Source organism: Vanrija pseudolonga, chromosome 7 (assembly GCF_020906515.1).
Source record: "Vanrija pseudolonga chromosome 7, complete sequence".
Classification (NCBI taxonomy): domain Eukaryota; kingdom Fungi; phylum Basidiomycota; class Tremellomycetes; order Trichosporonales; family Trichosporonaceae; genus Vanrija; species Vanrija pseudolonga.
Genome location: NC_085855.1, coordinates 1878127 through 1902134, shown reverse-complemented (window position 1 = coordinate 1902134; position 24008 = coordinate 1878127). Strand labels below are relative to the sequence as shown.

The 24008-nt window shown below is 62.4% G+C and overlaps 9 protein-coding genes across 9 annotated transcripts; 5 read left to right on the top strand and 4 right to left on the bottom strand.

Moving 5' to 3' along the window:
- Positions 1-2739: 2739 nt before the first annotated feature.
- Positions 2740-3291, top strand: LOC62_07G009613 (uncharacterized protein; the record flags this gene model as incomplete). The annotated part of the gene is made up of 1 exon (XM_062776166.1): positions 2740-3291. One exon carries the CDS (start codon positions 2740-2742, stop codon positions 3289-3291), a length of 552 nt encoding a protein of 183 aa, XP_062632150.1.
- Positions 3292-5804: 2513 nt separating this feature from the next.
- On the top strand, positions 5805-9045 carry LOC62_07G009612 (uncharacterized protein; the record flags this gene model as incomplete). Its single annotated transcript, XM_062776165.1, has 3 exons — positions 5805-6591; positions 6709-8076; positions 8127-9045. Exons 1-3 carry the CDS (start codon positions 6344-6346, stop codon positions 9043-9045), a joined length of 2535 nt encoding a protein of 844 aa, XP_062632149.1. The 5' UTR covers positions 5805-6343.
- A 1017-nt stretch (positions 9046-10062) lies between these two features.
- apdF_5 (Aspyridones efflux protein apdF) lies at positions 10063-11801 on the top strand (the record flags this gene model as incomplete). Its single annotated transcript, XM_062776164.1, has 5 exons — positions 10063-10432; positions 10478-10494; positions 10551-10986; positions 11055-11160; positions 11192-11801. The coding sequence occupies 5 exons, from the start codon at positions 10063-10065 to the stop codon at positions 11799-11801; spliced, it is 1539 nt and encodes a 512-aa protein (XP_062632148.1).
- Positions 11802-11905: 104 nt separating this feature from the next.
- utp22 (U3 small nucleolar RNA-associated protein 22) lies at positions 11906-15765 on the bottom strand. Its single transcript, XM_062776163.1, has 5 exons — positions 15703-15765; positions 14997-15656; positions 14164-14958; positions 14008-14126; positions 11906-13971 (listed from the first exon to the last, which is right to left on the bottom strand). Exons 1-5 carry the CDS (start codon positions 15748-15750, stop codon positions 11949-11951), a joined length of 3645 nt encoding a protein of 1214 aa, XP_062632147.1. The 5' UTR covers positions 15751-15765; the 3' UTR covers positions 11906-11948.
- A 152-nt stretch (positions 15766-15917) lies between these two features.
- On the top strand, positions 15918-17462 carry LOC62_07G009609 (uncharacterized protein). Its single transcript, XM_062776162.1, has 3 exons — positions 15918-16055; positions 16103-16450; positions 16539-17462. Exons 1-3 carry the CDS (start codon positions 15924-15926, stop codon positions 16731-16733), a joined length of 675 nt encoding a protein of 224 aa, XP_062632146.1. The 5' UTR covers positions 15918-15923; the 3' UTR covers positions 16734-17462.
- LOC62_07G009608 (uncharacterized protein) lies at positions 17037-17439 on the bottom strand (the record flags this gene model as incomplete). Its single annotated transcript, XM_062776161.1, has 2 exons — positions 17037-17051; positions 17182-17439. 2 exons carry the CDS (start codon positions 17437-17439, stop codon positions 17037-17039), a joined length of 273 nt encoding a protein of 90 aa, XP_062632145.1.
- A 711-nt stretch (positions 17463-18173) lies between the features above and the next one.
- On the bottom strand, positions 18174-19946 carry rpn-8 (26S proteasome regulatory subunit rpn-8). Its single transcript, XM_062776160.1, has 6 exons — positions 19876-19946; positions 19814-19839; positions 19480-19608; positions 19105-19205; positions 18444-19052; positions 18174-18384 (listed from the first exon to the last, which is right to left on the bottom strand). The coding sequence occupies exons 1-6, from the start codon at positions 19897-19899 to the stop codon at positions 18233-18235; spliced, it is 1041 nt and encodes a 346-aa protein (XP_062632144.1). The 5' UTR covers positions 19900-19946; the 3' UTR covers positions 18174-18232.
- Positions 19947-20733: 787 nt separating this feature from the next.
- Arpc4 (Actin-related protein 2/3 complex subunit 4) lies at positions 20734-21964 on the bottom strand. The gene is made up of 5 exons (XM_062776159.1): positions 21904-21964; positions 21731-21849; positions 21383-21590; positions 21020-21190; positions 20734-20931 (listed from the first exon to the last, which is right to left on the bottom strand). The coding sequence occupies exons 1-5, from the start codon at positions 21904-21906 to the stop codon at positions 20923-20925; spliced, it is 510 nt and encodes a 169-aa protein (XP_062632143.1). The 5' UTR covers positions 21907-21964; the 3' UTR covers positions 20734-20922.
- Positions 21965-22242: 278 nt separating this feature from the next.
- On the top strand, positions 22243-24000 carry FPR4 (FK506-binding protein 4). The gene is made up of 4 exons (XM_062776158.1): positions 22243-22353; positions 22398-22990; positions 23040-23259; positions 23588-24000. The coding sequence occupies exons 1-4, from the start codon at positions 22330-22332 to the stop codon at positions 23915-23917; spliced, it is 1167 nt and encodes a 388-aa protein (XP_062632142.1). The 5' UTR covers positions 22243-22329; the 3' UTR covers positions 23918-24000.
- The last annotated feature ends 8 nt before the right edge of the window (positions 24001-24008 follow it).

The following is a 24008-nucleotide window of genomic DNA, read 5'->3' as shown; positions in this document are numbered from 1 at the left end:
CAGGTAGCGATAACACGGTGGCTCGTTCACAACCACCCGAGGAGAAGCATCGAGAGGTTTAGCTTCACAACATCCCGCCCTTCCCACCCACTACTTTGAGGGTATCCCGGCCGCCCCGTGACCTCGGTCGACTTTCATCTCCTCGCACGAGTGTAGGATATGGCATGGGTGTTGCTGAGGCGACCATCGTGCTGCAATATAGCTGGGTAATGAACTCCAAGTTACCCTGGTGGAAGCTGCGCCGAGGCACGGACAGCGCGAGTCCTCGACAGATAGCAGCAGTCGCGGAGCCAACTACGAGCGGGCCCCACTCGGGATTGCTGACATCCCATCTAAGGGCAGAACATGGCCGGCACCGTGGAGGATGGGCCTCTAGGGGGATCAACGTAGAAAGCCTGTGGTTGACGGCTCATGGAGTGCAACACCTCAGAATTTTTGGTGGAATGTCAGCGACGAGAACTTCGGAGCAGGTACCCGCGTGTTGTGTTTGAGACGGACTGGACGACGATTGAATGGTAGGCACCCGCGGTGACCTCCACACGCGCGCGTCTGATCGAATGCTTCCACAGGAACGCCACGGCTTCCTGTCGTTGACAACCACGGGAGGAAGAGACTCGGCGAGCTCAGTGGCAATTATGTCTGAAGGACCCGAACCTTATTTCAGACTGGGGCCGAGAAACGCGGCAGTTGACAAGGCCACCATACTGCTTAAACGAACATGTCTGGCCGGTCGAGGCCTCAGATGGTCTTGACAACTCCATCGTTTGTTGACAACCGCCTGCGGAGAGACGGTGAGGAAACGGGAGTCGGAACAGGGACAGGAGGGCCGAACTCTCTTCAAGAGCTTAATATGCTCAACGACACGTTGGTTTCCTCTCTCCACAAAGACCAACCAGAGGGTCAAGCACAGTGCGGGGGTCTCCAAGGAGACCATCATGCTGCACGACGAGGGTCGTTGGGGATGTGAGCGTTGAATGTCAGCTGTGTTGATCTTGTCCGGATGGGATATAAGACTGCCCGCCCGAATGTCTGTCCGGCGCTTCTTACCTATCTTCCACCTCCAAGAAACAGACACAACGGTGAGAGTACCACTCAAGTAATTGCTGATGAAGTAGATGCCTCAAGTTAGCAAGCAACTCAACCTTGGCAAGCTCTTGTTGCTTTTCATCGCCTTGGCGTCCATCATGGTCACCGCCCTTCCAACGACCGAGCACAACGAAGACCAGCGATCTTCCGCCCTTGAGGTAGACGCCAATCTGTCAAAACGCAAGAAGAGCTACCAGTTTCACATTGGCCAGCAGTCCGACGGCGAAGGAAGTGTGTGGACGGTGGCGTTCCCCCGGTACAAGAACGGAGAGAAGTGCACGGTCGTAATCCAAAGCTGGGCGAATACTGGGGTGCCGAGCTCAGTGGACGAGTTTGACAACAAAACGATGAAAATTCGGCCCGCGATTGGTGGCGACGTGTGGACGTACCTTATTCGCTTCCCTCCCTACGTGGATAGGAAATCGGATCCTTCAACGGCCGTGGTTTACGGGCTGGACGGTCGCGTTTATGGAAGGTGCACTATAAACCGGAAGCAGCTGAGGGAGTGTCCTATTTATCCTAGTTACTCCCTGGCGGAGTACGCTCTCTGTACTGTCTCACACGACTGAGCAGATACCCAGTTGATACATGCGTCTAGCTGCAGTTGAGGAATGAAGACCGCGATTGTTGAGGCCTGGCTTTCCAGCTCCCTGGCTTTCCAGCTGGATGTGGTTTCCGACGCTTCACCCGGCCCCATGAAAGAAGTGGTGGGTCGAGGGGAACGGCAGGCCATGTCAACGAGCAATGAGATCGACGTGCTCTTTACCTCCCAACACCTGACATAGCACCTCACCTGTGGGTCAAACACGTTCACAGGAACGTCTTCAGAAAGTTGTCGTTGACAGCCGCGCGAGGAAGAGAATGGGGCGTTCTGAGTTCTGCACACCGGATTACTGAGTCAAATTGCAGCCGAGCTCACGAAACAAGGACAGGGGCAAGCGTAGACGCTGCTGTTGTGGCGATCGAGGTGGCAATCGAACAGACGTACGTCGACCACAACACCGGTAACAGATGGAAGGAAGAGAAAGAGTGAGCACAACAGGAACGCAGCCGTGACGTGTTCCCAGCAAACTTACCCAGCTGGTGGTCTGCAGCTTGACTTACGACAAGCGCCATGAAACGGAGGACGGGGTACGCCTGGCACCCGTATGCTTGTGAGACGTAGCGGTGCCCCTGTTCGTTGTCCTCTTTTCACACAGGTGCCTTGGGGACTCTCGCTGCTCAGTTACTACTCCATTACTCGCTGCCAACTGCCCGAGGAAAGGCAGCAATGAAGTCGAACTCCCGTCGTGAGCTAAGTATGTATGCCCAATACTCCCTTCACGGCTTCCACCGACTCCTAGTCAGGGTGCTGGTATCGCAGGAGGCGTCGATCAAGGCCCCGTTGTTATGCAACGACAGCGGGTGTCACCTGGGAGACAGCTGTACCGTACCGTATACTTTCTCGGAGGGAGCACTTTGCCTTGTTCGCAGTGGAAGGTCGGGGATCCTGTCTTCAGAACAAGATGTATAAAGGTCCCAAACCCTTTTGTTCTGTCAACAACTTCACACCTCCGACAACTCCAGTTGATTCACTTCCCACCTACCACCCCAAGTACACAGCAGAAATAACGTGAGCCATGAGTGTGCCCTCCCGCTGACGACGTACTGTAGATGCCCGCAGCCATCAGGCTCCTCAACCTCGCCAGCCTGCTCTTGCTCCTTGGCACCCTGGCAACTATGGTCGTCACGGCTGTTCCTTTGAGCGAGCAGAACCTAGAGGACGGAGAGTTGCTCGGCGACATCGACTTGGATCTGTCGAAGCGCAAGACCAGCTACCACTTCAATATTGGTATTCAGTACCAGGGATGGCTTAAGCCGGGCTCGGCGACAGTGGCGTATCCTTTGTGGACTCCCGATCAAGAGTGCAAGATCTCGGACGGCTCATGGCCCAAGATTGGCGATGGGGAAGTCAGCTACGGCCGATGGGTGACCATCACACCCGGCACCGATGGCGACACGTGGGAGTACCGAATCGATCTTCCTTCCAAGGCCCAGGCCGACAAAGGCAAGAGCGGACGCATCTACGCGAAGAACGCTGTCCCTGGTCGCCGAGGCCCACTGCTGGGAATCTGTCACAAGAGGTTCAAGCCCCTCGGGATTCAGTGTAGGGAAGGAGGTCCCTACGTGCGGCAAGACTGGAGCTGCACGGCAACCCACGACTAGGCATGTCGATGTCAATGTAGTGTACTGTAGTAGGAATGAAGTGTGCAAGTTTGCACCCTGGTTAAATCAGCGGTGGTCCTTGCGGACGCAGGAATGATCAGCCCTTGACTCACCTGGTAACAATTGCTGTGTCGAAACCTCAGATTAGCGGAGCAGCAAAGCTGATGATGAGAAAATTATTAATTCTTGAAGGGGTCTGACAACAAAGAGGCTGGTGCCGCGCTGTTGTTGTCCCATGGGTCGACTCAAGAAGCGAAGACACCAAAGGATGGGCTGTTCGTCTGGCTTCGATTATGCTTGTTTGAATCGGCGCCTCGTTTGCAGCAGCAGCAGGCAAGGCCAGGGTGCACGTGGATTAATGTGATCAACTCAAGAATCAGTAGACAAAGTCGAACTCTGCAACTGTGGTCAACAGTGGCCAATGCCTCGCAGAGCGCGGTCGAAATTGAACCACCGACCACCGACCACCTCCTATTCGTCCGCCATCGCGCCATGGCTCGCAATCGTGCGTCAACCGTGTCGTCGAAGACGCGTCCTTCTCTGCGCGGCACTCATCATTCCTCAACTCATTCCTCTAGCCCACGACCAACAGCATATGCATAGCAAGTGCTGCGCGTACATTTGCCACCGAGGCCTTCGGGACGCCACGTTCAGTGATCTCGGGATCAAACTTCGGGATGTGGTGCCACTTTGAGCTGGCTCTCACAGCTCGCTTGGCAAGACGGGGCACGTGCTACGAACCTTTCTGGCATTTTAGAAATGCAAGAGGAGACGCAGTGGTGAAGAATAGGAGACAATGCCATGTCTGTGGTGTTGTGATGTGACCGGGCCGAACACGGGCCGATCCCCGCGGCAAACCCGCTATTGTGAAATACGCCTCGCTGTAGCTGCTTCATCAAATAATTGGCGAGCGGTGATGTACGCGACAGAGGAGAGGGAACGTGGCGGCGTACAGCTGCAGGGGTTCGCTCTCTACTCTCTGAGGCCGGGTAGGGCTGGTTCTCATTGGCCGGACGACGGCCGCCACGAAAGACCGGTGTCACACCTCCTGTGCTCCCACACCTTGTGGGCCTGAGGCGCGCGGTGGGAATATGTCACAGGCAACGTCCGTGTCGACCTCGCCGAGGCTACATATGTGCTTTTGTCTGCAGCGGTGAGCACCGCCACTGTTCTGTCAGCGGCATGACAGCGGTCTGACTGAGCGGGAGTGTGTCAGATGTGGCGCCGCCGACGGTGCGTGGAGAACAATGTGCCTGCCAAGTGCGGGTCTCTCGCCCCGGGATTTGTAGTGGTCACCGGGACAAGTGTAGACTGAGTTGTTTTGGCCGGGACAGGAGTGGCGAGAGAGATCTCAGCGCCAACGTTGGGCCTTGGCTCTCTATTGTCGCGTCTTGGGCTGTCCAATCCCGGAGCCCCATTCCGAGTCACGCACCCAGGCTCACCTCTGACGAATATGGGCCGTGTGCCCTTGTGGCTGGGTGCTGCGCGAGCGCGAGAGAGCGCGAGGGAGCGCCACCCCGCTCTTCCCAATCCCCGCGAGGCAATACGAACGGAGTTGTGTGCGACACGTCCGTACCGCATGCACGCACAGCGCAAACCTCCGGCCCACCACGCTGGTAGTAGCAGCACATGCACGCGGATATCGTCGTCGCGTGCTCGGACCATCAATTCTCGGGGGAGTAGCGGCCGTTCGGTCGTCGGCGGAGATGCCGCCGGAAAAACTGGGGTAGCGGGTGCCTGGGGCAAGCCTACATTGTGTGGAACTGGGCGTGCACGCGCACTCGGGATGTTGTGCTCCGGCGGCGGCGAGGACTGCGCATGCTGCGACTAGCCCTTGGCGACGTTGGTTATACTCTAGGCCTTTGCGAGGAATGAGGCGCCATTTCGGGAGACGATGTGGGGTGATGGCGAGCTCCCTCTGGCCGGACGGTTCGGCCGCTGCGTGTGCGACGAGTCGTGGGCGGCGGCGTCATGGGCAGAGCTGAGCGCTGAGCAGTGCTGAGCGCCTAGCACTCGAGCTCTATGCACTGCTCGTGCGTGTGACCGGCGGCTCTGAGTCACGACTCTCATCTCAGCCAAGCGCATGCATGCTGAATGTCAAGGCCCAAGGATCGTCGCGTGCCGGCGCCGGCAAGGCAAGGCAAGGCAGGGTTGCAGCAGTGTTGAGGGAAAAATAACCCAGCCAGTCAGGGTCTTTGGTTGAATGGTGTCATCATATCTGGCCATCACGCCATCCATAACAACTGTCCGTTGTCACGATAGATGCCACGAGTTTTTGCAGTGATGGCGCTTGATATGGCGACCCAGGCGACAGTGCGGCGCAAGGGACAAGCGCTGGCTAGGCAAGGCAAAGGCAAGGCAGACAGGGCGAGGATCGGGAGAGACTCGAGCCAGTCGGCCCAGGGTTTGAGCATCCCGCGCGTCGCTCGCTGCCAGCGGCAACATTGACGTGCTGAGTAGCAACATGAGCTGGGCCGTCACGAGCGAAACGGTGAGAAGTAGTGCAAAGCTGCCTGCTGCTGCTGCTGCTGCTGCTCTTGCGACGGGCACTGTCAGCATCGAGTTTACCACTGCTCTCTTGTCCACGACTAGTGCTGTCGAGTCTACTATCGCCGCCACCCGCCTCGACGCACGACGCACGCTGCACGACCCCGCCGACGCCTGACCACACGGCCACCACCTCCCCCACGACCACGACCACTCTCGGGACCGACCGAAGATAACAACGACATCCACCCGCCCGCACACCACAGCCGTGTCCGACACGGCGCCTTAGTGCATTCACGACCCGGGATCACTGCCTAGCGGGATCCCCATCATCCCGGAGCTGCTCCGTCGACGACGACTTGTCCGCTCCTGCTCGCTCCTCAACGAGCCCGACGGTTGTTGTTGACATTGACATTGGCCACCTAAGCCTCGGCGCAGACGACCGCCAGTAGCCGTTACGATATCGTCCCAAACCCTCACGCGCGCACCCAACGGCGCGTCCCCAACGTCCCCGCCCAGTGGCAAGCCCAGCTGGGTCACCTCGCCGAGGGAGCAGGCGTCCATCATGTCCGTGTCTGCCGTGCTCAGCGAGTCACCGTCGCCGCCGCGCCCCAACAGCTCGGGTGCGGCGAGTGCGAGTGCAAGTGCGAGCACGAGCGCTGCGGCGACTAATCCGCGCACGTCAACTGCTCCCACTAGCCCCAGTGGGAAGGCACGCTCGGAGCGTACGCCGAGCCCAGTTGCCAACAACAACACCGCCAAGCGCCGCAAGACGGCGCGCGCATGCGACCCGTGTCGAATGCGCAAACTCAAGTGAGATACCCGCCGGCAAGCATTACTGATATCCAGATGCGTTTACGAGGATGGCGCGACAACCTGCATGCAATGCGTGAGGGCGCAAGCGAACTGTGAATCCCTGAAGCCCGCGAGGATAGACAAGCGGCGACTCCGCACTCTGGTCGAGCGCGCCGAGACAGACTCCGATCGGAAATGGATCGCAGAGCAGGTCGCCTCCAGAGGTATCTACACCGCGAGCACCGATCTAGGCGCGCAGCGCAAAGCGAGGCCGTCAGCCGTCGGTTCGACAGCCGCGCTCCTCGCGCAGCTGCCACTTGACCACACGGCGGCGCAGGTGGCGGGATCTCCGCCGGCCGCGGCGGTGTCCAAGCCGGCGAGCCGCGTGGCGAGCGCCGCTGCGTCGCCCGAGCGTGAGCGGAAGCGCGCACGCAAGACGAGCCTGCCCGTCTCGGCGCCAATGAGCATCAGTATCGGCTCACTGGTCGGCACGACCGTCGATGCGCCGGGTATCCGGCGTGCCAAGTCGGATGTCGCGCCGTCGACTTCGGCCACCACGACGAACGGGGGCAGCTCGGCGCCCACATCGCACCGCGGCTCGCTGTCGGGTGCGAGCTCGTCCGCGTCGCGCTCCTTCAGCCTGTGGGACCCGACGCCGACGCCCGCGCTCACCGCGTCCCCAGACGACCCCGACAAGCAGTTCCACCTGCAGACGCCGGGCGCGTCGACGTCGCGCCTGCCCGAGGTCGAGGAGGAGGCCGAGCGCGTGCACCGCAGCGCCAGCAAGCCGCGCGACGCAGAGTGGTACCCCGAGCACTCGCCGGCGCCGTCGCGTTCCTCGACCCCGCCCCCGCTCAAGACTTCGACCGTCGAGCCGTTGCTTATGGGGCCGACGAGCGCCATTTCTCTCCTGGGAGAGGGGTTCGAGCCGCACGTCGTCGACGCGCACGACCGGCGGTTCGGCCTTTTCCGCCTGGAAGAAGGGTTTGTGTATAATGGAAACTTGCCCGAGACTGTCGACAGCGTAGACGACGGCGTGTCGCGGCGGCAGCTTGAAATCGATGTTGTGGACAAGCTGTACGGGTTCTACGTGCGCGAGATCGCGCCGCTGTTCCCCGTCATTGCGCCCCACCGCATCCCGCCACCTGACCGCATCGCGCCGCCGCTGCTGTTCGCCATGCTCGGCGTGGCGGCGCTGCATCGCTCGGTGCCGTTCGAGATCTACCACGGCGTGCGAATGCGTTTCCAGGCCGTCATCGCCGAGTGTGTGTTGGGCGGAAGCACGCTCGGGACACTGCAGACCCTCCTCATTGCGTCGATGAGCCACGAGCTCCACGGCCAAACAAACATGGAGGCTGGGAGCGCAGTGTGGAACCGCTCGGGCTTGGCGATCCGACAGGCACAGGATATCGGCCTCCAGAGGCTCACGCCGCGACACTGGAGACGGGACATGTATGCCGACCGCATGCGGGCGTGGATATCTGCTGTTATCCAGGACAGGTGGTGAGTAGAGTGTGATGAGTTTTGATCTTGTTCACGTGCTGATGCCACAGGTTCGGCCTGTGCTACGGGAAGCCCATCACCATCAACCTCGACGACTGCGAGGACCCGTTCGCAGATGAGGAGCTGCTCGCCACGCCCGACGGGTCGCACCGCTTCCACAAGGAGCTGTACAAGATGTTTACGCTCGTCGGGCGCGTGTGTGAGACCATGTTCCGGTACAATGCCCCGGCGCGCTGGACCGACGAGACGCTGTACGGCCTCCTGGCCGACATTGACGCGTACGCGGCCAACGTGCCAGAGGAGTACGCGTTCCACGGGCAGGCGACGAGCATGCAGGGCGGGCTGTTGAACCTCCTGCAATCAATGGTCGAGGTGCTCTTCTTCCGGCCGTTCGTCAAGCTCAACCCCAAGATCCCCGAGCACATCACGTTCCGGCCGAAAGCGCCGCGCTGGTACGCGACGGTGCAGCGCGCGCGGACGGCACTGGCCTGGATCGACCTACACGGCGACGTGCTGCTCGACTGCTGGATGCCGATCAAGATATCAGTTGTGTACTGCGCCCTGAGCCAGTACTACCACTTCCTGGCGGACAGCGACGGGGAGAGCCTGCGGAGCCTCGAGGGCGCAATGCACCTCATGCACCGGTGGAGCCACGGGCCGCACGGCAAGGCGCAGCTGCCGTTCCGCACCAAGGTGGCTGATATCGTCAAGGTGTTCTGGAAGGCGGCGCGCGAGGCCCAGCGTCGCAGGGGCGGGCGCGGACGCAGCGCAGGCAGCAGCCACCACTCGGACGACGCGATGCACGCCGGCTACGACGACAGCCTGCTCGCTGGCGCGGCGGACACGCAGCAGCTGCTCCACCCCGACACGCTGCCCGCCGACCTTGAGCTCGAGAGCGATGGCAGGGACATGGTGGACGACTGGATCCAGGATCTCCTCCGGGGTCAGGACGAGGGCGAGGTGGTGTGATAGTGTTGTATCATAGAGTTGCCATGGTATAGGTCTTAATCTGCGTGGGGGTCTTGGCATCGCTCCTCGTACGCCATCCGCAGTCTGCCGCACATCCACTGATGCCTCGGGGCGGGCAAGCATATGCGTCGCGTACATGCGAGGCAGCAACATCCGCGCAATGCCGCGTCGCACCGTCCCGCCCGCCACACGCATCGACTGCGTTCACGTGTTGCAGAGCCAGGTGAGTCGAGTCGTGTCGGGTGCCACCCGACACCGATGAACCCACTAAAGTGGCCCATTTTCGCCTCACGACCCACTAAAGAGGCCGATTTGGGCGCGAGAGCGGATCACTTCCGCTCGTTTGGCGGATCGTTGCTGTCTTTGATCGCAACGTGGCCTCGCAACGTTGCCGCGGGGTGCGTGCGGTGGAGGTGTATGGACGGGTGAGTGTCTGCAGGTGAGCAGGCCGTAGTATTGTGCATGGTGCGTGTGGTGTGCGTGGCGCGGTGGTGTGGTTTGTTGTGCTGCCGAGTTTTGTCGTTGTATGAGCTTGCCTCGTAACGAGCCAAGCCACCGCACGAGCCAGCCAGGTAGTACAATGAGGCTGGCTCACCAGTCCACTGCTGCGTCCACCCCCCGCCGCTCACGTCCACCGCTCCACTGATCCGTGACTGGAATCAGTCAGGGCTGCGCGCACATGGCCGACCCGACAAGCGCGCAACACCTCCCTCCACTCCACTCCCGACTGACTCGACCACTCCGGCCGCCAAGCGACCGATCCGAGTGGGTCGGCCCGGTGGTGGACATTGTCCGCCCTGTTACCGAGCGAGCGACAGCGCAATGTTTTCATAAAACCACAGCGGCGGCCAGACGATGGGAACGGACGCGTTGATCTACTACTACTGCTACTTTTGACTCTTACTTTGCTGAACATTGACTTCTTGAACACGACACGGATATCGAGGGCGAACTCAGTACGACCATCTCGGCAAGCCGACCTCCTCCCTCCCGCACCACTCCCCCTCACGCCTCGCCATGTCCAAAGCCCCAACCACCAACGCCCTCACGCGCGCGCCCTCGCGCCCGCTCTACCCGGACGAGAAGGCACTCCAGCGCTCCAAGTCGCGCGCGAGCACGACCACCGAGTTTGACGGGCAGGACCCGCTCGCGCCGTACCCCGGCGGCGACCTGGACGAAGTCGACGAGGAGGACGACGGCCACGGAGTCGCCGTCGCCGACAAGAGCCGGCGCGAGCCTGACCCCGAGAGCGCGAAGACGGAGCTCAAGGAGTCCAACTCGGCCAGCACGGCAGTCGAGGAGCCGGCCGCAAAGGTCGTGTATGAGAAGGTCAAGCTCAAGGGATGGTTGAACCTCGTTGGCGCCATCTTGGCCAACATGCTTTGTTGTGAGTGGCACCACCGATGGGCAAGAGCTGTGCTGACATTACCAGTTGGCATGACGCAGTCTGTAAGTTGTGCTTGCGGCACAAGGCTCGTGCCGCCTCGCTGACGCCCGGCCCGCAGTTCGCCACGTTCCAGCAGTACTACTCGAAGAACGAGCTCTCCCACGTCTCAGGGAGCACGATCTCGTGGATCGGGGCGATCCAGTTCGCCTTCTGCCCGATGTTCGGCTGCGTCTCCGGCCCGCTCTTCGACGCAGGCTACCTGCGGCACCTGATCCTGATCTCGGGCTTCCTCTACGTTTTCTGTCTGATGATGGCGTCCCTCTCGACGCAGTACTACCAGCTCCTGCTGAGCCACGGGTTCGGCGTCGGCCTCGCGATGGGCCTCGTCTTCGCGCCCTCGGTCGCGACGCTCTCCCACCACTTTGCGAACACGCGCTTCCGGATCCTCGCGTACGGGACCCAGGCGAGCGGAAGCGCCGTCGCGGGCATCTTCTTCCCTGCGATGCTGAACCACCTGCTACCGCGGTACGGCTTTGCGTGGGCCATGCGGATTCGTGAGTCCGAGCAGCATGCTGCGGAGCCAGACAGTGCCGGATGACATGTGGCTAACCTCACACCCCAGTCGGCTTCACCGTCCTCGGCTTCTTCGTCGTCATCTTCTTCACCCTGTCCACGACCGTGCCGCCGCGCAAGAAGATCGCCGTGCTGAGCTTCAGCGTGTGTAAGTCGTCCGCGTCCCCTTCATCGCACCCGCCGCAGAGTACACTCGCTGACGGTCGCCCGCCCAGTCCAAAACAGGGCCTACTGCCTCTACGTCGCCGGCGTGTGCCTCGTCTCGCTCACGCTCTTCAACCCGCTCACCTTTGGCGTGACCTACGCAGTGCACATGGGCGTGCCGTTCGAGACGGCTTCCTACGCCCCGGCAATCAACAACGGCGTCAGCATCATCGGGCGCATCATCCCCTTGATTGCCGCGCAGAAGGTCGGCCCGATCAACATCCTCGGCGTGTTCGCCATCGGCACCGGCGTGCTCCAGCTGCTCTGGACGCTCGCGAAGAGCACGGCAGGCATCATGACCTACGACGCAGTGTATGGGATCATCGCAGGCGGGTACGCCGCCGCGATCAACCCCGGCGCGGCGAGCTTCGCGCCCCAGACCAACCAGAGCGGCCTGTACCTCGGCATGTGTTTCTTCATGTCGTCCTTCTTCTGGCTCGTCGGCACGCCGATTTCTGCGGCATTGATCGACAAGAACCCGACGTACCTCGGCGCAAGCATGTTCGGCGGCTCGGTATGTGTGCTCGGTGGCATTAGCATCATGCTGTGTACCATCTGGCGCAGGCGGCAGCTGGGCACGCCCTGGGTGTAAGGAGCGGAGAAAGAACATTCAACATTATCTGTAGCTGCGCATTTCAACATCTGTGTACACTATCAATATCAACTCGAGCATCTTGGCCTAATAATGCATTGCATGTCTAATAGAAAATGTGTCTACTCCCTCGCTCGTCGCTCGCGCCTACCTCCGCTCAACCCGCTCAATGATCCCCTGGCCCAGCCGCGTAATCTCAGCGACGACCGCGTCGCGGTTGAGCTCGACCAGCGCAGCCTTGCCCTTGGTCGGCGCCGAGTTGTATCCCAGGAAGGGCTTGAACGCGCGCGGCTGGCTCTTGGCAGGGTTCCACAGCAGGCCGAGAGCGCGGCCGCCGTGCACGTCCTGGAAGACGAGCAGCGCGTCGCCGTACGAGTCCTTGATCTGGCGCACGAGCAGCGAGACAGGGTCAAACGACAGCCGCAATGGCGTCCCCTCGAGCCCGAGGTTGCGGAACGCGCCCCGCCCGACCCAGAGCGATTCGTCGGGCTGCACGGCCTCGGCGGCGCGCGTGCCGGGGTACAGATGGAACACGGCGTCGTAGTGCTGCAGAGGGGTGTGGAAGAGGCCCTCGACGTTGAGCTCGCCTGCAGCGGTGCCGCTTGACACAAGTCCCAAAGATGCGGAAGCGAGCGCGGCGACGCGGCCAGCGATCACGGGACCGATGCCGGCTGTCCAGCGTGTGCCCGTCTCGTCGGCCTCGGTAACGAGCACCCAAGCGTCAGAGACCACCTCGGCCTCTCCACTGCGGCGCTTCTCAAACGCAGCAAGGGCGGCAGCACGGAGATCAGATGCGAAGCGCGGCCGGCCAGACGCACTCGCCGCATCGCGCGTGACAGCCGCCAGCGGGATGAAGACTGGCTGCTGGCGCCAGTCCCAGCTCGCGATGAAGCGCAGTGTGCGGAGGAACGCGGCGGTGGCGGACGACGGGGGCGCGAGCGCGCCGGGCTCCAGGAAGGTGTGAGCCACGAGGAGCTCCAGCGCCTCCGGCTGGAGGTGCGACGAGAGCATGTGGGCCGCTGCCCAGCGCTTGAGCAGGCGCACGGCGGTCGAGAACGTCGGGAAGCGGTGGTGGAGCGGTGCCAGGGCAGAGTGGTGCGTAGGCAGGTGCTGGAACCGACGGACGTGCTTCGCCAGTGCCGGCACGACGAGCTTGCGCGGAGGGGGTGGCAGGTTCCGTGGCACACCGGGGAGTGGCGGCTCGAGTGCCTGCTCAAGCAGCTTCTTCTCGCGCTCGTGGTGAACGCGGACGCGGAAGGCAACGCCCTGCGGGAGGAGGACTTCGAGAGCCGCAGCATCGTCGATAGCGCTGGCGTTGGCGTCGAGGGCAATGTTGACCTTGACCCCACGCATGCGAGTCTGCACCACGCGAGCAAGCTTCTCCAGCAGCGCGAGCTTGAGCTTCTGGATCGCGGCGAGGTCGTCAGGCCAGCGGGGCGACGACTCGAACTGCATCACCACCTCCGCGACGGGGAAGTAGCTGATGGACGAGGCGGCGGATCTCGCACGCGCCACGTCGACCGGGTGAGGGATGAAAGTCGCGGCGTAGCGCAGCATTTCGGACGCTGGTGCGACGTGCAGAACCGCGAGGGGCAGCTCCGAGTCGACGTCCTTGAGCAGCTTGTACAGCGAGTCGTAGCCGTCCATGACCGGCCTGAAGCCGAGCTTCTCCGCGCCGGGGGTGTTGACCGCCTCGCGCGCCGACGCGGGGGTCTGGAGGATCGAGAGCCACTCGGCGCCGCTGGAGATGGAGTTGATGTCAACGTCCTCGCCCACGTGGCGCGTGATGAGCCAGCTCGCCGCCTGGGAGGGGATGAGGGCTGCTTCCTCGGGCCGCGAGGGGGTCCAGACGACCGACTCGGCGATCGAGCCGTCCTTGAAGCGGCGAAGCTCGGCCTTCTCGCCCCAGAGCTGGCGGAAGGCGGCGCCGGCGGCCTCGTCGGTAGACGAGGGCCCCATGTAGAGCACGCGGGTCGCGGCGGCAGCGTTGAGCAACAGCCCGACGGCAAACGTCGAGTCGGAGAGCACCTGCGAGTGCACGAGCTTTGCGCGGTCGGTCAAGCCGCGCCTCACGACGTCGGCGGCAAGGCGGGCGTGGCGCTCGATTGCCGAAGGGAACTCGGCCGTGGCGACGGCGTCGGCGTCATCTTCAACATTGGAGGCATCGATACTACCGCGTCAGCGAAATCCCCATCAACACACTCACATCAAGTACTCGTCAAATGTCGCCGGGCCGAGCGTGTGGTCCGCGAGGAAGACGTCGGCAAAGTGGTCGACGCTCGAGTCCTCCAGCATGGCGAGCGTCTCGCGGGCAAAGTACCTCAGCTGAACGTTAGCAGTGCCCCTCACACGCATAACTCACCAGCTCGACATCGCCCTTCTCCCAGCTGCCGAAGAGGTTGAGGGTGCCAGTCGGGTCTACCAGGACGTCGCGGTACGACGCGACCCACTCGGCCTTGGGCACGCGCGCGTCGCTCTCGGCGCCCGTGAGGAAGACAGGCGTCTTCTCAAAGTCGGTGTGCGCGAGCAGCTCCCAAGCGGCACGGAGGGCGCCCCACGCGCCGAGTCCCTTGCCAAGCCCACGGGTACGCTTCGTCGCGGCGCGCTCGCCGCCCTTGCCGCCGATCTCGGCGCCGTCGACCACCCAGCCGAGGATCATGGCTGCGAACGACCCGCTCGAGGCGGCAGGAGACAGACCGCGGCGCGCGGCCCAGATGCGCCACAGGGCGAGGAACTTGTCCGCGACGCGGTCTTCCGCTCCCAGGGCCGTGGCGAGACGGTGCAGGTGGATCAGGTGCTGCTTGTGCAGCGTATCCCGGATGATGGAGGCCGAAGTCTGCGGGGACGCCTCGTCGTCGCCCTCGCCGGACCGAATCAGGCTCTTGGACGGGTACAGCTGCGCAAGGGGGAACGTGTCGGCGGGGATGGCGGCGTGAACGCGCACCACCGTCTTGTGCTTCAGGCCATGCGCCTTACCGGCACTGATGGCGATGACGGGGCGGCGCGCGTCGGCGTCCTCCCAGGCCAGGTCAACGCCGTGGAGGGGCGAGCTGGCGTCGGCCGCGGCCTTGCGCAGTGCGGCGTAGATCACCGCGAGGTAGTGCGCGCGCTTGTGGAAGTAGCGGAACGCTGTGCGGTCCTTTGCCGAGAACATGGCCTGGGGGTTAGCTGTTGCTCAATAACCGCGTAACCCACCTCCGGCATGACCACCACGACGTCCACACCTCCAGCCTCGCCCTTGCCCTTCTTGTAGCCTCCGCACACGGCCCACGAGCCGCCGACGAACACCTCGGCGGGGGGCTCGAAGCCGAGCTTCCACTGGACCTCGGCGAGGTCGAGCTCCACGCCAGGGGGGAAGGGCACGGCCTCGGCCTTGCCTTTACTGCTGCCCTTCGCGAGGCGCGCGACCGCCTTGGGCGGCGAAAGCGGCGTCAGGCTAGGGAGCGCGTGCACCAGGTCGTGGACGGCGCCGAGGAGGCCCTTGAGCTGCGCGCTCGGCGTGGACGGCAGCAGCGTCGACGACAGCAGCGCGTCGAGCTGCAGCGAGAACGTGTTGCCGCCTGATGCCTCGGCTGCGCGCAGCTCGTCGAGCTCGGCGAGCGTCGGCGCCTTGTACAGGCTCTTGGTGCGCGATGGGCCTGCTGTTGGGGCGGGCTCTTCCTCCTCCGCGTCGAAGCCGGTGAACTCCTCGACGCCGTCATCCTCGTCCTCATTATCAGACAGCATCTCGGCGTCTTCTTCGTCGTCATCGTCGTCGCTGGCTTGCACGTCGATCATGGGATCCACGAGCGTGCTCTGCGCGGCGTACTGCTCAATCTCGTCGTCCGTGTCGAGCTCGGCCGGCGCAGTCTTGGCCTGGGGCGTGAGCGTGGGTATCACAGTTGTCAAACACCATACCCACCTTCTTGACCTTGGCATCCTGCCCCAAGCTTTTGCGCTTGACGGCCATGGTGGTGCGATGTAGAGAGCAATGTTGTGGTCGAACTTGATGGTTGCTGCTGCAGCCAAAAGGCGGCAGTCACTGAAATTTCAAAGTGGCCCCGCATTTTTCCTGAGATGAGACAACGGCGACATCGAGCCAGTTCCGACTTTTACAACGTGCAAAACAACATCAGTCACAAAATGTCGACGCCGCCAGCAGCAGCAGCGCCGCCAGCTGTGCCCGATGCCGGGGCCGACGCCGGCTCGTCAAGCCAGCCGCCGAAGCCGCACCGCCCGAACCCCAAAGTCGCCGTCTACGTCTCCGGCGCTGCGGTGAGCTTACTTCTTCTCCTCCAGAGCAAGCTGACACCCGCCCCCAGTTCGCGCTCACGCTCGGCCTGACAGCCATGATCATCCCATTCGTGCGGCAAGCGGCCAAGTTGCAAGCGGAGCAGGTCGCGCAGGCCGCCAAGGCGAGCGCGTCGCGCGCTGCCGCCCTCCCAGCGACACCAGCGGCCCCGGCCAACGCCGCCGCGCTGGGTTTCCGCGACGCGCTGGCCGCTGCGCGTGAGCACAAGGCGAAGGAGGAAGACGAGGAGTGGGGCAAGCCCGTCGAGCATGTGTCTCCATGGTTCGGGCTGCAGGCGCTCGCGGCCGCCACCGCGCTGGTGTTCGGCACGGCGGGGCTCGGCGCGTGGGGCGCGGCAAAGTACATGGACGTCGGGAGTGTGAGTAGGCTGGGCCACGAGACAGGCTCGGCTCGGCTCAGCGCGGCGCCGTACCTCCGACACAATGTCGCTGACACGCCATGCCCAGATGGACGAGTTCTCGGCCAAGATGCGGCAAAACGTCGAGACGACCTACCCCGACTTTGTCTCCTCGGTCCGCCGCGTCGACCCCGAGGCGGACAAGAGCGTGTCCGGGCCCAGCGTGATCGACCAGCACGGCGAGCTCGACGAGGAGCGGCTGCGCGACTGGGTCATCAGTCTGGGCGAGGGGATCGACGAGTAGGACTAGAGCGAGCGTAGCGAGCAGCAAGGCAGCGCTACGACACATAACATCTGCATGGCATACAACTTGGCTTGGTTCGACTCGACTGCTCCGCTCGGCGCCGCCTCCGCGAGCCTGGCGCGCACCGCGCGGCCTTTTCACATTGTCTTCTGGTCCTTGCTTCTTCCTTTGTCTGCTTCTCTCGTCTGCTCGCTTCTTCCTCGGTCTCGCGGCGGGCTTGTTGGGTTTGGTTTGACAGGTTACGTGTGCGGTGTGCGCCGGTGGCTGTCGACACGGCGCGCCCTAGGTGGTGGGCGTGAGCGCCTAGTCCTTGCCCTCCTGTGGTGTGTCAGCTTACGAGGCGGAGCCCAAGGGTGAGAGGGTGGGTGGAGGTGGTAGCTACAGCCTCGGGCGCGAGCGCCGCCGCTGACGCAGCACTCGCATCTCCCACACGCCCACGCCCACTCACATCGTGCCGCTTCTTGAGCTCGTCGAACCCCTTGCCCGACGACCCAGTGGCGAGCTTGGAGCGCACCCCCTTGGTGACCTTGGGCTTGTAGTCGCCCGTGTCGTTGCGCTTGGCCTCGGCCTTCTTCTCCTTCTTGCCGGTGAAGAGGGGGCCCTCGGTGTCCTTGGGCGCCGTGTGCGCGAGCGCGTCGGCCGAGATGGCGCGGGTCGCGGGGAGAGTGGTGCGGGCGATGAGGCGGGGGGCGAGGCGGGTGAGCATGGTGTGGTGTGGTGGTGGTGGTGGTGGGGTGCTAGTGGTGCGGGTGGCCGGGTTGATTCCAATGACTTTGGCGGTGGTGGGTCCAGTTATAGTCTGACTGGGCGGGCGGGGTAGTAGTACCTTGCTTTTCAGAGTGGGTGACGCGGGCCTGGCGATGAACGATGGGCGATTGTGCTGGTCTGGCCTGGATGCTGGGTGGTGATTGATGGGCGGCGACGACGCAGGATGATGCGATGATTATATGAGTGCTTTTGTGGGTGGGTCGCGCCCCCGGCCAGTGCCACCTGCTCGCCTGCCCTTTAAGTTGCTGCGTGCCCCGCTACGATCGGGTATCACGGTGTGTGCATGTGTGCATGCCGCTTAGTCTGGCAGCCGGCGCCATCAGTGGGGATGCAAGACATGGGCAATGGGTGGGCTGCGGCCAGTGCTGGCAGCAGCTGCCAGTGAATGGAATGATGCACCCAGGTGTGCCGCGCCAAGCGCGCAGACTAGCGACATCATTTTCCAAGACACCACAGGCAGCTGCTGCTGCCCCAGGAACGCCAAAACGTCATGGGCGGGGGCGCCCTCGCCACTCACGCCACCACTCCGCCCACCCACGACTCGACGCCTGGCCACATGACCCACGACTGCTCGACCAGATGACCAACGACTCCAAGCATATGACTGGCTAGTGCAACATTGTTCGAAATAGTTTGACGACTCGGGGGTTGGAGCCGTTTGATAAGAAAGATAAAGGAACATGTCGTGCATAGTGTACATGAGCCCCCCTTGTATGGCGGCAGGGCACTCTCTACTTCTTCTTCTCCTCGGCATTCTCCTTCTCGGCGCGCTTGACATCCTCGGCCTTGATGCCAGCAGCCTCGGCAGCCGCCTCGGCCTTCTTCTGCTCTGGCGACTTGGAGTCGTCAATCTCCTGCTGGACATTGGCGATACGGTTGTCGACTGGGGGAGGGTTAGTGGGGCTGTCACTACCATATTTGAGTCAGCCGCGCAACACTCACTCAGGTTGTGGAGAGCCAGCACGGTGCGGATGATAAGACCAAGGTACACGAGTACGTTCTGGTCGTTGACCTGCACGCGGAAGGCCTTGCCGAGCTCGACGTCGCCTGCAAGCTGGGGCAGCAGACCGACAATCTCCTGAACCTGGTACACGATCTGGTGGTTGACGGGCAACTTGTTCTTGCGCACGTCGTTGAGGTACTCTGAGATCTCAACGAGACGCGCGTGCAGACCGCGTAGGGACTCGAGCTGCGACGACACGCGGTTCGACAGCGACTGGGTGGTGAGGAGCGAGCTCGATGCCGCGGCGTTGGTGGACGAGATGTCGCGCAAGAGGTGCTCGACACCAATCTCCTCAGCCTCCTCGGCCTCAATCGTCGTCGGAACGTGCGTGAACGTCCGCTGCGTCGCCGTGCCGTCGTCCCGGATCTCCTCTACGGCAAAGTACGCGTCGGTAGGGATACCCGTGTCGCCGCGGCCGCCGTGCGCGCGCACGTCGACAATCACCATGACTGGCCGGGGGCAGAAGCGCTTGAACAGCTCGGTGATCTCGAGGTCCGACGAGCGCAGGCGCGGGCCAGTGTGGTAGAAGCCTATTGGGCGCTCCTTGGCTGCGGGGGTTAGCGGTGCGGCTGGGTCCCGAGGGTTAGGCAAGCCACCCACCGTTGACCTTGCGGAACATGCGCCACATCTCCTCGACGTAGTCGAGGTCAAGGAAGAAGGTTTTTGGGTCCTTCTCGTCCTCCTCGAAGGGGACGGCGAAGCTGGAGGTGGAAGGTGTTGAGTGGGCCGTGGGAGGAGGAAGAGGTCACAGAGGCCGCAGAGGTCGCGTGGTGCAATGGCAAGTCGAGGCAGGCAGGATGTAGTCAAAGTCGCAGCCGCAGCCGCAGCAAGAGCCGAGTAGCACAACACAAGCGACGCAGAGCGTTAGAGTCGATCATCGAGTGTGGGAGAGCGGACGAAGAGGAGCCGAGGAGCAAAGAAGCGAGCAACAGCGTCAGCAACATCTCGTCGATGCCCCAGCCAGTCAACACCCACGAGTTGGCAACATTGATGGTCGTGCCGTCATCCTGGCCCAGCAGCACGCCGAGAACGCGCTTCTTGCTGCTCAGCTGGACGCGCGAGGCGTGGTCGACGACCGAGAGGAGGACGAGGGGGTGGATGACGCTGGGGGGTTAGCTTGTGCCGTGGCTGTCGGGGAGAGGCTGCAAGCCGGGCCGGGCAGCGGGCGAGGCGACAGCTGCGTGCCAAGCGAGGCTGTACTCCTCGGCAGTGATGCTGTCGAGCACACCGCAAAGGCCAGCCCACCAGTGGTCATGTCACCTCGCCCGACCCCCACCCACAGCCGAGTCCGTCAAGCTCGCCGACTTACACATTCGTCGCAGAGAGCTCGTTAACCTGATGTCAGCTTCATCATGACCAGCACTAGCTCACCTGAGCAGTGGTAAGACCGGGCATCGTGCTGCCTGCTTGCTGTAGTGTGGGTGACAACAAGTAGTCGTGATGGACGTTGGTGGTGGGTGACTGATGACTTGTCGAAGAACGTCATGGACGCTGGGCAGCACACGCTGGGCGGACGACGCGCGTCAGCGCCCGCCACGGGGGCCACGTGGGCGTAACCCCGAGGGCCCGGGCATGGTTCTTGGTCGTTTTCCTACCCGTTAGCGAGGATGCGTGATTGCGCCAAGCGTCGTTGAGAGGTCTCATGCAGCGAGCAAGAACAGACGACAGACGATGCATGCATGCTGGTTCAAAGCTCAATGTATGCATTGTGCGTGTAGGTACGCCTCTGCTGTCTCGGATCTCCCCGAAACGGCCTCAATACGATCCCAAACCCCTGCAAATGTACGCTATGTTACATAGCAAGGCGGTTAGGGAGGACGACCCTCCTACCAGAGTAGGACGTGGGTTCGAATCCCCGACGCGCCGCGTGGATATTGTAGGAAAACGCTTCACAGCTTGTAATCGCTTCCTGGGACAAAATACCGTGGTGTGTTTGAGAACACGCCTTGAGATTTGGAGCACCGGACGCATAACCAGAGCCAGGACCTAGCCGGTATCGGTCGACCCAGCCCAGGGGACTGTGTTTAGTAGTGCTGTTGCTAGTCGGTGTCTCGTAGAAGCCCGACCGCAGGACGAACAGGCAGAGCCCGCGGAGTAGAGCAGCTGTGAGGTGGCGAGTAGTCTATCCGCGCTTTTTGTAATGCATTAGAGATGAAACATTAGAACTGGGGTTGGTTCATCAGTTGGCACAAGTTGAGCACTGCTGTCATCCCATCTGAGCACCTCCAACTCCATAGACTCCATCGCTCGCAGCGAAGGCCCAGCTTGCGCGCCGCGCCGCCTTGCGGGGTATCGTGACATCCCTGATACAATACAATCTTCTCTTGGAGCCCGCTTGCAGGAGCCTCATCTCGCCCTTGACTCTTCACCAGTGACGCCTCCTGCAACGTGAACCTCCGTCAGACATCTACTGTAACCTTACGTGAACTGGGGGGTGTTAGTGGGGTTGTCGCGGCTGGTGCGGGGCGAGACGTCGCCGCCGTCGCCCACGCTGCGCGTGGCCGACTCGACTCACAGTCGAAAGGTAGCTCTCGGCCACAATACGCGCACGCGCATTGAGGCTGAGCTTCATCTCCGAGATCTCCTTGTCAACGTCCTCCATGAACTGGATGATAAAGTCGACGAGCTTGTGCTTGAGCATTGTCTCCGAGTGGAAGTTGGTGATGAGGAACGAGATGTCGTAGCCCTGGGACGTTAGCACAAGGGGCGAGCGTAGCGAGCTGCGGGGGAGCGGAGACACAGAGACAGTCATGAGGGCGGCTGCGGGCAGGTACTCGGTCCCGCGCGTGCGCATCGTCGCGCGACTCGCCGACGTCGAAGCTCATGGCGCTCCACGCCATCCCACCCCACACTGCTCCCCCCACCCAAGCCTACTCACGGCAATAGGCTTCCGGCGCAGGATGATAAAGTTCTCAGCGCGCATGGTCATGAACCGCGTAAACTTGTGGCACAGGATCTTCTCCGTCTCGTCGGCCTGCTTGATGCTGATGCTGACGCGGATCGAGTTGATAGAGGGCTCGATGAGCACGCGCTCGTGCTCGTTACGGCTGACCACGACGGGGTTGAGGAGGACCTCGGGTGTTGTGCTGCGCGCGGGGGTCAGCGAGCGGTCGTGGGGGTGGGGGCCGGGTCGGCGATGCCGGATCGGACGACGGCCGGCCCATAACTGCCCACAACGGCGCCGGACAGCACGGATCTAGCGCGCCGTCGCTCCCACACCACTCACCCAGCCTCAATCTCCGGCTTGTTATGCCTCTCGACCACCTGCGAGCTAAAGTTCTCGAGCGTGAGAGCGGCCGTGAGCGTCGAGCGCACGGCGTTGAGGTAGGGGCGGAGTGTGTTGGACTGTGGTGCGGTGAGCGTGGTGGCTTGGGTCCAAGCCATCGAGTAGCCACTCACCATCGTGACTCTTGTGTCGTCTATGAGCCCCGGGACGTCTAGTGTCGATGCGATGGAGACGATGTGGACGATGGACAGTGCAGTGAGCCGTGAGTGACACTGCGTCGTCGGCGCCGCCGCTGCGAGCGAGCGAGTGTGCGTCACAGCTTCAGGGTGCCTGACGTCGCTGGCTGTGCCACGCCCACGTGGCACCCTCCCCATACAAGCCTAACCCCGCTATTGCCATCCACGCGACCAGGGTCCAAGCGACGCGCTCACTCCACTCTCCCCATCACGTGACCTGAAATATTTGTGAGCGTCCCTGAGCGCCCCTCTGCCCTCTCTGACGTCGAGAAAGATCAATATCAAGCCTGGCCCCGTAAACGTTCGTTCGTCCTTCTCAACACACTCCAACACCCCCACACTCCAACAACCCCTCTGCCCAAAATGACTGTCAAGATGAACCTCTGGGTGAGTTGTTGTCGCTACTCCTTGTCCAACAGCTCACACCGCAGTCCCTGACCCTCCTCCCCGGAGAGCCGGTCCCCATCTACGTCCCTGCCGACTTTGAGATCACCAACGTCGCGCTCGGCGAGGAGCTCCGCAACGAGACTGGCCGCTCGGTCGTCAAGGTTACCCACAACCCCATCGACCCTGCTCTCCTTGCCTCGGACTCTGACGACGAGTTCGACTCGGACGACGAGGACTTTGACGGCGAGGACGATGACGAGGAGGAGGACGACGAGGAGATCGACGCCGAGGAGGATGACGACGAGGACGACGATGAGGAGGGCGACGACGAGGACGACGATGAGGAAGAGGACGACTTCGAGGACGACGGCTTCGAGGAGACCTCTGTCATTGCCTCGCTCACCGCCGGCCGCGTCGAGCAGACCCAGGTCAACCTCACCTTTGTCAAGGGCGAGGTCGTCATCTTCGAGGTGACTGGCGAGAACGCCGTCCACCTCCTCGGCAACTACATCAACCAGTGGCCTGACGAGGAGGACTCGGACTACGACTCGGACGACTACGACGACCTCGACCTTGACGACGAGGACGAGTTTGACGTCGAGGAGTTTGACGAGGAGGTCGAGATTGCTCCCAAGGGGTGAGTGGCCTCCCCAGGATTGTCAGCAGCGTGCTAACCCCTCTCGCAGCAAGATCGCCGCCATCGAGGAGGTCAAGGCTGTCAAGGCCAAGGCTGAGAAGCCCGCCGCTGTCTCCAACAAGCGCAAGGCCGAGGAGGTCGAGGAGAAGGCCGAGGTCGAGACCCTCACCAAGGCCCAGAAGAAGAAGCTCGCCAAGAAGGCCAAGGTCGAGGAGGCTGCCGCTGCCCCTGCCGCTGCTGCCCCCGCCCCCGCCAAGACTGAGAAGAAGGTGAGGAAGTAGAGCGGTGACGGACGACACGGCGACTAGACGACTCGGCAAAATCATAACTATATAGAACGACAAACCTACCCCGACAGCAAAAGCAAGACCGCTCCTTGACAAACATCGTGTGTAGGAAGGATGCACAGTATAACTGCTTCTTTCCGTCGCATGGTGTGGGTTGGGGTGGGTGGGGAGTTGGGGGTGGCACTCACTTGTCTTGTCTGTGCTCCTTGCGTCCCGTCCCATGCGTGCGGTCGTTTGTGCTGTCTCGTCGTCACCGTCGCGTCGCCGTCACCGCTACCTGTGCCCTTTGCCTCTGCTAACACTCCCCCAGAAGACCCTCCCCGGTGGCCTGATCATCGAGGACGTCACCGTCGGCACCGGCCCCGTCGCCAAGCCCGGCAAGCGCCTCAGCATGCGCTACATCGGCAAGCTCGAGAACGGCAAGCAGTTTGACGCCAACACTGCCGGCTCGCCCTTCTCCTTTGTCCTCGGCCGCGGCGAGGTCATCAAGGGCTGGGACCAGGGCCTGGTTGGCCTCGCTGTTGGCGGCGAGCGCCGCCTCACCATCCCCGCCTCGCTCGCCTACGGCAAGCAGCGCCTCGGCGGCATCCCCCCCAACTCGACCCTCAAGTTCGACGTCAAGCTCCTCGCTGTCAAGTAAGCGTAGTTGCCTAGTTGGTTCTTGTCATGCACTGCGGGCGTGCAGTTAGTCGTTTGTCATGATGCACTGCTATATTCACACAATGGATGGG